Raw genomic sequence first — 12483 nt, forward strand, 5'->3', positions numbered from 1 at the left:
CTTCACCACTGGTGAGTTCAAATCCATCCGAGCTATAATCATTTACATAGCAAAAAAGAAAGGCTTTGGACCAAAATATGGCAAAAAAATGCAAAGTTTATAAAATTATATTATTGAAATTAATTGTTGAAAATGCAATTATTTTAATTTATTGTACCGTATTTTTCGGACTATAAGCCGCTACTTTTTTCCCACGTTTTGAACCCCGCGGCTTAAACAACGAAGCGGCTAATTTATGAATTTTTCCTGGGTTTTTTTCCGGTTTCACAAACTTCAAGCCTAAAAACTGAACCCCATAACATTAGACCAATGAAATTTCCGAACGGAAACAAAAAACGCACCTCACCATTGTACTGAGCTGCACGGCATCGGGAGAAAAAACTTCCATCGGGTGATTTTTAAACACATGACGATGCCAAAAGATAAACTGCCAATAGAAATAGTTGTGAAAGGAAGGAGGAAGACAGTGAACAATGACCTTCTTGGTAGGCTACTGTTTAGATACAAGCCGTTGTAACGCGTTGAGTCTGGGTGAAGGGAGAGCTCGCTAACTCCAGTTACAACAGAAATCATATAAGCACAGACAGGTTTCCAAAACTTTTATTTTTCTTGGCAACAGCGTTACGGGTTAGTAAAAGAAACTTAGAAATGAGCATCAGAAAATAATAAGGACATATTCCTCAGTCTCCACACATGCAGTAATACTGGAAAAATGCTGTGCCAGGCTACTCCCACCGTGTGTAACGTGTCTTTTGTTAAAGCCTGTGTAAAGTACATTAGTGTAGACACCTGTGGCTTTTAGACAGGTGCGGCTTATTTATGTTAAAAATAAAAATATTTGTAAAATTCAGTGGGTGCGGCTTATATATGGGTGCGCTGTATAGTCCGGAAATTACGGGAATTCTATTTACAATTCCATCAGCAAATTGATAAATTGCCAGGTGCATCCAGAAGCCATAAATCCACTTCCCTTCAGACATTTCTATCTGTATGTGATTCTTCCCCAAACCGTTACCACGAAGTTGGTCGGCACACACTTTTGTACAGGGTAAAACCCTACATCAGGGTAAGAACTCCTGACCTGCATCCTGCATCAGCTCTCTACCCAATTAGCTGGAGAAAAAGAGATCAGTTGTATTACTCAGCCATGTAGGATGTTAGATTTATGATGAAAGGCTGTGAGATCAAATCCCCGGCAAGTCGCTGCTCCTGGGTCCTTGAGCACGGCCCTTAACTTCTCCTTTGTATAATTGTGAGTCATTCTGAATAACGATGTCTGCCATAAGTGTAATAAATGTAGGACATTTTGCATTTCGCTGCGTTAAAAAGTCCTGTGAATTCTGACCTGTGAAGATGATTGTTGTGTGTCGCAGCAAATCCGGTCGCATCCCGTATTTGCAGCAGGTCTCCGAGAAGATTTCCAGTGTAACCGCAGGTTTACAATTTAATTTGGACATTTAATTTTCTCAGATACAAAATCAGTAAATATTGGCTAGGATGAATTTAGTGATTAGTGAGTGTTTATGAAGTGTGTATGAGTGTGTATGAGTGTGTGAGTGTGTGGTTATTGAGCGGTAGCAGTAGAAGTGCACTCTCAGCTTCTTGGGAAGCGTTCAGCTGAGCACAGGGATGAGCACCATCACCATCACCACCACTATCACCATCACCACCACTATCACCATCACCATCACCACCACTATCACCATCACCACCACTATCACCATCACCATCACCACCACTATCACCATCACCACCACCATCACCATCACCATCACCATCACCACCACTATCACCATCACCATCACCACCACTATCACCATCACCACCACTATCACTATCACCATCACCATCACCACCACTATCACTATCACCATCACCACCACTATCACCATCACCATCACCACCACTATCACCATCACCATCACCATCACCACCACCATCACCACCATCACCACCATCACCACCATCACCATCACCACCACTATCACCATCACCATCACCACCACTATCACTATCACCATCACCACCACTATCACCATCACCATCACCACCACTATCACCATCACCACCACTATCACTATCACCATCACCATCACCACCACTATCACTATCACCATCACCACCACTATCACCATCACCATCACCACCACTATCACCATCACCATCACCACCACTATCACCATCACCATCACCACCACCATCACCATCACCACCACTATCACCATCACCACCACCATCACCACCACTATCACCATCACCATCACCATTACCATCACCACAAAAATCAATAGCTATTAAAAAAAATGTTGTGTGTGTGTGTGTGTGTGTGTGTGTGTGTGTGTGTGTGTGTGTGTGTGTGTGTGTGTGTGTGTGTGGAAACACTTGGACAGGATTTAAGCCCATTACTCAAAGCCAGAGTGTGTATTTGTGTATATGAGTGTGTTTCCTACAGCAGAGACCACACACACACACACACACACACACACACACACACACACACACACACACACATACACACACACACACACAGTATTGCGCTTCTTTTCATTAATTCTCACAGAAACAATCTGAACTAATAATCTTCATTTTACATGGAAATAAAAAAGGGCTTTGGATCAACTTATGTCTCAAAAAAGTAATTTTTTTATTTGATTATTTAAATAAAATCAAATTAATAATTTCAAATAGAATTATTTTAATTGATTGTAATTCTTTTTACAATTATATAATACATTTAATAAAATGTCAGATGCATCTAGAAGCCATAAATCCATTTACTTCAAAAGCCCATGGCCAAAAGTATTGGGACAGCCAAATGTGGGTCTGTTACCACAAATTTGGAGGTGCACCATTGTAAAGGATAAAACTCTACATCAGGGTCAGAACAAACCCCCACAATCGCTCTCCAAATTCCTCTTTTTTTTTTTTTTCAAAAGTCAAAATGCCACTCTGGAAGTAAAAATTCCAGTTTTTTGTTTTTTATGTTTCTCTGAATTGTCTGAAAGGTCACAGTGAGACCGTAAATGAAATTTGGAAAATCACTTTCAGCAAATCAGTTCCTAAAATCACTACATGCAAATCATTTCTAGGAAAACACATTTTCTGGAATTCAATTGCTAGAAATGACTTCCTGGAAGTTTATAAGAATTTCTTTACCTGTACATCCCCTCAGTCGATGCACACTACGTGGCCAAAAGTATTCAGACACGTGACCAGCCAGAAGATGTCTTGGTTGAATAAGACATCTTTAGATGCTGTAGCATGAAATTCTCCCTTTACTCAAACCTGTTCCAGTATAATGATGCCCCTGTGCTCCATGAAAATATGATGTACATGGTTTGGAAGATGAGGAAGTTCCTCACCTCCATCAGTACCTGACTTTACTAACACCTGCCATAAAATCTAGAGGAACATTTTCCCAGAAGAGTGGAGGTTATTCTAATAGCAAATGCGAATCCTATGCTGGGTGTCCACAAACCTTTGTCCATATATTTGCTTGTACAGAGATGTTTATGGTGTTCAAAAAAGCTCTTCAGCTATTGCATAATAACGCGACAAACTTTCCTGTTAGCAGGGCGCTGTAGAATAACTGTATGTTCCTGAGAACAGACCAAAAAAAGAAGCTAGGGAAAAAGAAAAGCTAATTAGCGCTGCTGACTAGCGCTGCTCACATGAACGAGGCTAATATGCAAATCCTGGAGTTAATTACAAACCCTGGCGCGAACGAGCGTACCCAGACTTTTGTCTTACAGATAACGACAGAGCAGTGTGGTTCGAGCTTCAGCGCAGGAGCTAGACGACGAGCAGACGGCTCACGCAGCTCGGACGCTGGAAGCGAGTGTTTATCTCTCCTGTTCGAGATGCCGTTTGTGCCCGTGTTTTTGGCGACCAGAGAATGACAGAGTTGCTTTTGTAAATGTGTGAATGTGTGTGTGTGTGTGTGTGTGTGTGTGTGTGTGTGTGTGTGTGTGTGTGTGTGAGTCGTATGCATGGGAGAGATAAAGACAGGACAATGCTACAAAAGCTAGCTTTATAGCCTCAAAGAGGTTTAGAATTGTCTCGGACTCGAGTCTCGGGTGAAGTCATACTCGTTTTTGCCTTTTTCACAGACTCGAGCCGAGTTTATCACACAACTGGCCAAACTTTTCACCGATACACAGCTGCGAGCAGGAAGAGATGGCCCAGGATTTAGCTAATTTCTTTGTTTGTTTTTTTTATGGCTGTCTTTTTATAATTAAGTGTGTGTGTGTGTGTGTGTGTGTGTGTGTGTGTGTGTGTGTGTGTGTATTTAGAGGCTGAAAAGTTTCCCCTCCGCTAATATGTGCTATATTGCCAAAAGTATCAGGTTGGTTGACCTTTCCAAACATATGTGGTTCTTTCACAAACTGTTACCACATAGTTGAACGCACACTAATGTCGAGGACGTCTTTGCATGCGGCAGTATGGAATTTTCCCTTCACTGGAACCATGAGATACAAATCTGTTCCAGCATGACACAAAGAGCACAACACCAGCTCCATGAAGATCTGCTTTCCATGAGTTGGAGTGGAAGATCTCCTGCTATAGAGCTCCAAACCTATTGGGAAGATTTCAAGAAAGCTACATGCACCTTAGGCCACCTGACATCACCTACATCAGTAACTGCCTTTACTACACTCTTGCGTCTGAATGATTTTTCACATAAATTTCTACAAAAATTTAGTTGAACATCTTTCCAGAAGAGTAGAACTTATAATAAGAGCAAATGAGGACTAAAAGTGGAGAGGGATATTCAAAAAGAAGCACATAGCAAGTTTTTGGTTAGGTGTCCACAAACTATTGGCCATATAATGTACATTTAAGATCATATTCCTCGGAAGATGCTGATCCTGAAAACTCACTTCCTGTTTGTGGAGACGGCTTCCGTAATTATTGTTTGACTAAATAAACATCACGTAGCCATGGCAATTATTACACACCTTCTTCGATCAGTTTGTGTAAAACTGATTATCTACTGAAGCGTCTGAAGAGCCTGCGTTCGTCATTACTGTGGAAACATTAGCTGAACCAATCAGAATTCTGAATTCCAAACGAGTGATGAACGAGTCATTAACCCAGCAAGTCACGGAAAAGCATCGGTGCAGCCGTGATTCCGCCTCCGTTTAATTACGCTGATTAATCATAAAACAATGACACAGGGATCAGAGGACACAGAGAGGCTTAGTAGCTCATTTCTTCATCATTTCTTTTAAGTATTTAAAGAAAAATAAATGGTCAGAGATAGATTGTGAAGGAAACCCGAAATAACCCGAAATTCAAAATACTAGCTACTGTGCAGAATTTACTTCCAGGAAATCTATCTCTGAATAATTTACTTTCAGGAAAAAACTTGTACAAAACCATTGGCTAGAAAATCATGTCCAGGAAATCAATTCCAGAAAACCATTTCTGAAAAAAACACTTCCTGAAAAACTTCCTGGAAATCACTTGTAAGAAACCATTGTCTGAATAATCAATTCCAGAAAACCATTTCTAAGAAACCAATTCCTGAACAATCACTTTCTGTAAAATCACTTCCAGAAAACCACTTTATAGAAAATCATTTTCAGGAAATAAATTCCAGTAAAGCTACGAATTTCTAAGAATCCACCTCTTGAAAAATCACTTCCAGGAAACCACTTGTAAGAAACCATTGTCTAGAATATCAATCAAACAATTTCTAAGAAACCACTTCTAGAAAAATCAATTCCTGGAAAAACCACTTCCGGAAATATCACTTCCTGGAAATGGCTTGTAAGAAACCATTGTCTAGAAAATCACTTTTAGGAAGTTAATCCCAGGAAACCATTTCTAAGATAGACTTCTTTTAAAATCACTTTCTATAAAATCACTTCCAGGAAACCAATTCCTGGAAAATCACTTTCTGGAAAAAAAAAATCACTTCCTGGAAATCAATTTAAAAAAAATACTTGTAAAAAAAACACTGTCTAGAAAATCATTTCTAGGAAATCAATTCCAGGAAACCTCAAAATTTCGTAGAAACTATGTTCTAGAAATCACTTCCGGTAAAATCACTTCCAGAAAAATATTTTTCAAGTAACCGTTTCAAGAAATCCTCTTCCTTGACATCACTTGCAGGAAATAATTTGTGGAAATCGATGTTAGGAATTCCTGAGAAGTTTAGAGGCTGGAATGTCTTTACTTTTTCCAAACATATTGGGACAGCTGACTTTTCTAAACATATGTGTTGAAAGTCTTGAATGAAATTTTGTCTTCACTTGGTCTAGAAGACTAAAACCTGTTCCAGCATGACAAAGCCCGTGTGCACAAAGCCAGCTCTATGAAGATCTGCTTTCCAGCAGGGTTGGAGTGGAAGATCTCCTTCCATAAAGCTTCAACCCTATTAAACCCTCTTTTAGCTGATGGAACATGGTACATTTAAGTGCTAAGCTAATAAAGTGTTTATAAACCGTAATCATGACTCTGGAGTATGAGGATGTGAGCACCATAAGGGGATTTTTCAGTTCTCTGGTTCCGAGAGAGTGATGCAGTGTGTCCTCACAGTGCCTGAGGTGCTTCAGTGATCAGGAAACACTCTGAGGTGTGAAATACATGGCTTTAATCTCAGCGCGGAAAAAGTTGCACCTCTTATATTAGCTGTTCAGGACCGAATGTGTAAAACGGCTTCGGGGTCTTGGCTTTGCGTGGGCTTCACCATTTCTCTCTCTTGTCTCCTTGTTTTCTCTGCCATTGTTTTCTCGTAGAGTCACAGTGCATGCTGTGTGCTGAAGCAGAAGGTGAGTGGGCCTTGCTTTTCCTTCATTCTCTAAATTTCGCTCATTTCATTAACTCCAGGGAGCACTTTCATTGTGTGTGTGTGTGTGTGTGTGTGTGTGTGTGTTAGAGACGGATTATTTCCCATAGACCCTTTAGTTTTTCTGGATGTTTACTCCCACCTTCTTTTGGTCATCATGCTGCAAAAGCTGCGTACGGATTGCAGTACTGCGTGCTACATGCTAATTCTCATCACTTAAATATTATAGCTAGCTAGATGTTTATCTGATGACAGAGAAAATTGATGGACAACAAAAACAAATATGACAGATAACAGAAAAACAAATATGGTAAACAGAAAAAGAAAAACTATGGTGGATGACAGAAAACAAATATGGAAGGTGACAGAAAAACAAATATAATAGATGACAGAAAACATATATGGTAGATACGAAAAATACGGTAGATGGTAGAAAAACAAAGATGGCCGTTGAGTTACATTACGTGACTGGATTCTGAGGGGTTCAGATCAGATTTTCTACAACATGTAAATGTCTGAGAAGGACTCAGGGGGTCATGTGGTCTCGTACACCATGATAGAGTCTGATTCTCAGGATGTGGTTATTATTATTTATTATTATTAGATATTAAATGTTGTCATGTGAGTGTTTATCGCTCAGATCTAAACCCTGTCGGTAGTTTGTGCTTTTCTATTTCACACACTTCACATTTCTATAAGATATTAATTATAAGACGGAGCAGAGCAGCAGCCTGATGATTGGCTGAGCTCGTTAAAGGGGGAGGGACCCATACAGGAAGCTGTGTGTGTGTGTGTGTGTGTGTGTGTGTGTGTGTGTGTGTGTGCATGTGCACTACTGACCTCTCTCTCTCTCTCTCTCTCTCTCTCTCTCTCTGTCTATTACATTATTTTCTATCTTTCTTATTTCTCTCTCTCTCTCTCTGTCTATTACATTATTTTCTATCTTTTTTATTTCTCGCCTCTCTCTCTCTCTCTCTCTCTCTCTCTGTCTATTACATTATTTTCTATCTTTCTTATTTCTCTCTCTCTCTCTCTCTCTCTCTCTCTCTGCAGAGCTTTGCGTCAGTGTGCTAGACTCAGTCATGCTTTGCTGCTCGCTGTCTGCTCCTCCGTTCTCAGTCCTGCTCTTCACCACACACTTCCAGACTCATTCAAGTAAATAAGTGAACAGAAACGAGAAACTCAGAAATCGTCGATCGGATTTAAAGAGAGAGAGAGAGAGAGAGAGAGAGAGAGAGAGAGAGAGAGAGAGAGAGAGAAGAGAGAGAGAGGGAGAGAGAAAGAAAGAGAGAGAGTGAGAGAGAGAGAGAGAGAGAGAGAGAGAGAGAGAGAGAGAGAGAGAGAAAGAGAGAGAGAGGAGAGAGAGAGAGAGAGAGAGAGAGAGAGAGAGAGAGAGAGAGAGAGAGAGAGAGAGAGAGAGAGAGATGTGGAAACGCCTCTGCATGAGAATCATCTCAGATCCCTAAATAACTCCATTGACAGTTGAAGAGATCATCAGTGTGGACATGTTCATGATGTCCCTGCTGGACACACCACTTTGCTTACCAGTCCCATGTCTCTGGAGGTTTGGGAGCGTTTTTTAATTGCTGTATAGCATGTGCGGTTGGGGACGAGGCCCGAGTCATGGTGCTGATGATGTATTTGGGCCTGATGATCGTTCACATGGGGGATCAGAAGGACTCGAGTCTTCTGATTGGATTAAAACCGATTCAAATCCAGTCCCATAATGACCAGCATGACCTTACTGCAACCACACACACACACACACACACACACACACACACACACACACACACACCGAGTTCTCTCAGGAACATATAAAGTGACGGTTCATCTCCGCCTCGCACTTTGAGCACATATTATATTATTATTAAACTTTTATTATATTTAAACATCCACAACAATGATGATTTGTTTTGCGTACGCATGAAAACGCTAAAGAATCCATAGCACTAGGGTTAGCCGCTAACCAGGAAGTGTCCAGCGGCTAACGCTAGCATTATGGATTCTTTAGCTTCTTTTTTTTTATGATGGAAGGAATGAAGACTGTTAAAGTCTGCTGAAATAAGTAGAACAGATAAGTAGATCATATCTTTAGAAAATTACCCACACACACACACACACACACAAACCAAAAAGTACTTTATTTGGTTTTGGGGTTGGAATAGCTTTTTATTCTGTCAATAACTTCATAACAAAGCAACAAATGTTCACAAACTCGACCTGGGAAAGTGGAATTGGTTCTGTAGGTCCTGTAGATCTGCTGCATTAAGAGCTAGTTATCTTGGTACAGTAAGTTCATCCCTAAATGAACATCTGCTGCAGCTGTGTTCCCTCAGACTTTACTAACACCCTCATGGCTAAATGAATGAATCTCACAAATTTCCACAAAATTCAAAAAATCTTCCCAGAAGACTAGAGCTTATTATAAATGTGAATGGGGATTCAGTGTGGAATGAGATCTTATGGTCAGGTGTTTTTTTTGGAAACAATGCTCCAGTGGAAGAGATTTAACAAGTGAGTTATCAAGTTATCACGGCGGCCATTTTGGTTTGACGTCCCATGTTGAAATCAAGGAATCATTAGTTGAAGTCTTTAGATTTTCTCCTTGTTAGTTGTGTAAAGGAGAGTGTGTGTGAAGTGTGTGTGTGTGAAGTGTGTGTGTGAAGTGTGTGTGTCTCAGGGACGAGCACGAGTCCCCGCGCTGGCTCATGTCCCATTCTTTCTTATCTTTCCAGGGACATTTTTTGGGTCCACACAGAGAACAAAGAAGTTTAAAGCCGCCTACGGGACCGAAAAGTCTTTACTAACACACACACACACACACACACACACACACACACACACACACACACACACAGAAACACATATGTACACACGCACAAATTCTTTTGACATATCAGGAAAATAGCAGGCGCTGAACTGAATAAATGGAGAGGAGCAATTAAAGCCGAATCTCTGTTCACTGTGAGATAAACAAATCTAGCTTTTGTGTTTCGGTCCGAGAGACAATTTGTCAATCATTTTTTATACAGAGACACAGAATGTTGTCTTTGTGTGTGTGTGTGTGTGTGTGTGTGTGTGTGTGTGTGTGTGTGTGTGTGTGTTTGTGATTGTGGTTGACTGAGAAAAAAAAGTGATGGAAGGCATCAAAAAGTAAAATATGTTTCCAGATTTGCACACTCCAGCTTGTGTGTGTGTGTGTGTGTGTGTGTGTGTGTGTGTGTGTGAGTGTGAGAGAAATAACACATCAGACAACTCGAGTCAAGGGAGTGTGTGAGAAGATGGAAGCGTCACTCCCCTTGGGTATCTCATACAGAAGAGAATAACAGTGAGAAAGCAACATAAAAAAAGACCTCCATTCTTCTGGGAAGATGTTCAACTAGATTTGGTGAAGGTCTGTGAAGATCTGTGAAGATTCCACCAGCTTTAAAGGTGTTAGTAAAATCAGCTAGGTGAGTTAAGGAGGTTTCTGGTTCAGTCAGTGTTCACATTCCTCATGTTCAATAGGGTTTAAAGTTCTATAGCAGGAGATCTTCCACATCTTCCAAACCCTATAGAAAGCATATCTACATGGAGCTGGCTTTGGGCACATTGTGACATGCTGGAGCAGGTTCATGTGAAGGCAAAATGTCATGCTACAGCATCAGAATATAATTGTGTGTACAACTTTGTGGTAACAGATTGGAAAAGAAACAATATACATTCAGTGTCCCAATACTTTTGGGCATACAGCATACATCAACTATATAGTTGTTAATTAAACTGTTGCTATAGAAACAATACTGGGTATTCATCCTTTGAAGGGCTTGTAGTATTTATGTAAGTATACACTGATCAGACATAATATTATAACATTCTGACATTACACTGGTCCTCCGGAACTCGCAGGGGGGGTTACGTTCCAAGACCCCCTGTGAGTTCCGAAATCCATGAATTTTGGACACACCCCCGCAGCCTCGTGGTCCCCCGATACACTTTATGTCACTTTAATACAATTATGTGTTTTTAAAATGTTTATGAAATTTGTTAATAAAAACAATACTTTAAAATATTATTCCTAACGTTCCTGAACATTTGGTCCCTCTGCGGATTCCTGCCAGAAGAACACTGAAGAACACCGATGATCTCTTCATCATGGAACCTGTTAGTGTGTGGATTTATTTATTAGACAACAAATGAACATTTTGTCCTCAAAGTTGATGTTAGGAAAAATGGGCTTAACTTAATCGCACATTTGTATCTGTTACAAAAGTCCCTCAAATTAATCATTTTCAAGATCTTGAAACTTTAATCAACATGGACAAATATTGATGCTTTATGTGAAGCCAAACACAATATAGAGCAGGAAGACAAAATATACTTGTAAATGTTTTGAAGTAATGATGGTGTTTAAAATTACGTAAAACTTCAGGACATTAAACGGAACTTTTGCTATGTTTCCACACGGACGGTTTTAATTGCCGGATTTGGTGCTGATTTGAGACTTGGTGCATCAGTAAAACTAATGTTTAATGATTAAAAATCGGTGAATCTTTCTTATATTTGAGTAAAGAAAGGACGTTGTAAATGAATGTGTTGAGTTGAAGGTTTTATTTTCGCCTCTTATATATTAAATTATTTATCGCGCGTTAATAAAATTTGTGCCGTTAAAATGAACGCACCATTTTGACAGCTCTAGTAAATACACACACATATACACACACACACACACACACACACATAGAGTGTGAGACTGAAAGTTTGTACATTGCACCAAAAAAAGGTGCTTGGCTTTTCCGAAAGCTGCTAAAATATTCTCCGGCAAGCCGCTAGTTTTAAATTAGCGCTGGGCGAGCTAAAAATGAAGCAGAAGCTGCTAATTTGACTTGGAGGAATTCACAGTGTTTTTTTTTATGATACATGCCCAGCATTTTCGACTGGCTGCGATCAGCACTATGCAAGAAAACAAATGCTAATCGCTGTAACAGCGTGCTAGCGACAGGCCGCTGTACCACCCTGCTACGTTTGTTAGCGCTGCTGCTTTGTGATCTCATGGCATTTTTTTTTTTTCACCATTTTTTTCTAGTTCATAAACCTTCTCACTGTGCTTGACACTTTACAAATATAAACATGGCTGATGTGTTAGTTTGTTTTTTTGGTTGTTTTTTTTGCTTTTACGCTAATTAACAAGCAGTGAAGAGGGTCAGACATTCCAGACTTTATCTTCTGGTTGAAGCTCTTCAGTTCAGCATAACAATCGAGGAGAGCTTACGGCATGATCGCACACTTCATCGTGTTAGTCATCCCGTGTGGCTTTAAATAGCCGTATTGAAATAAACCAAAGAGCGAAATAAACTGAACATTTTACAAACTGAGACGTAAAATGCCTGAAATTGTGAAATAGGTTTCTCTCACGTATTATAATCACTTATAATCATTTTGATTACAATGCTATCGGAATGAACAGAATCTTGCGTCATGGGTCCCCCTGTAGGTGCGAATGGTTCTGCCCGTCTCCCACACTTCTCAGAAAGGAAAAGAATTCAAATAAATTCAATTAAAATCATTTTTATTTCTATGGCACTTTTGACAATGAACATTGTCTCAAAGCAGCTTTACACAGATAATGTGGTGATTAAAAGTGAAGATGTTCTTTATAAGTAAGTTTGTCCCTGATGAACGAGCCGGTGGAGACTGTGGTGAAGGAA

The 12483-nt window shown here is 40.0% G+C and overlaps 1 protein-coding gene across 4 annotated transcripts in view; it reads left to right on the forward strand.

Moving 5' to 3' along the window:
• dlgap2a (discs, large (Drosophila) homolog-associated protein 2a) overlaps positions 1-12483 on the forward strand; it is a 261204-nt gene that overhangs the window by 106167 nt on the left and 142554 nt on the right. Inside the window, exon 2 of one of the 4 annotated variants that reach the window (XM_046855468.1) lies at positions 6744-6776. The exons of the other annotated variants lie outside the window; for them this stretch is intronic. Within the exon in view, the coding sequence (XP_046711424.1) occupies positions 6755-6776 (22 nt within the window). The 5' untranslated portion in view covers positions 6744-6754. The remainder of the gene's footprint in view (positions 1-6743; positions 6777-12483) is intronic. 4 annotated transcript variants of the gene reach the window in all.

Source organism: Silurus meridionalis, chromosome 8, assembly GCF_014805685.1.
Source record: "Silurus meridionalis isolate SWU-2019-XX chromosome 8, ASM1480568v1, whole genome shotgun sequence".
Lineage (NCBI taxonomy): Eukaryota > Metazoa > Chordata > Actinopteri > Siluriformes > Siluridae > Silurus > Silurus meridionalis.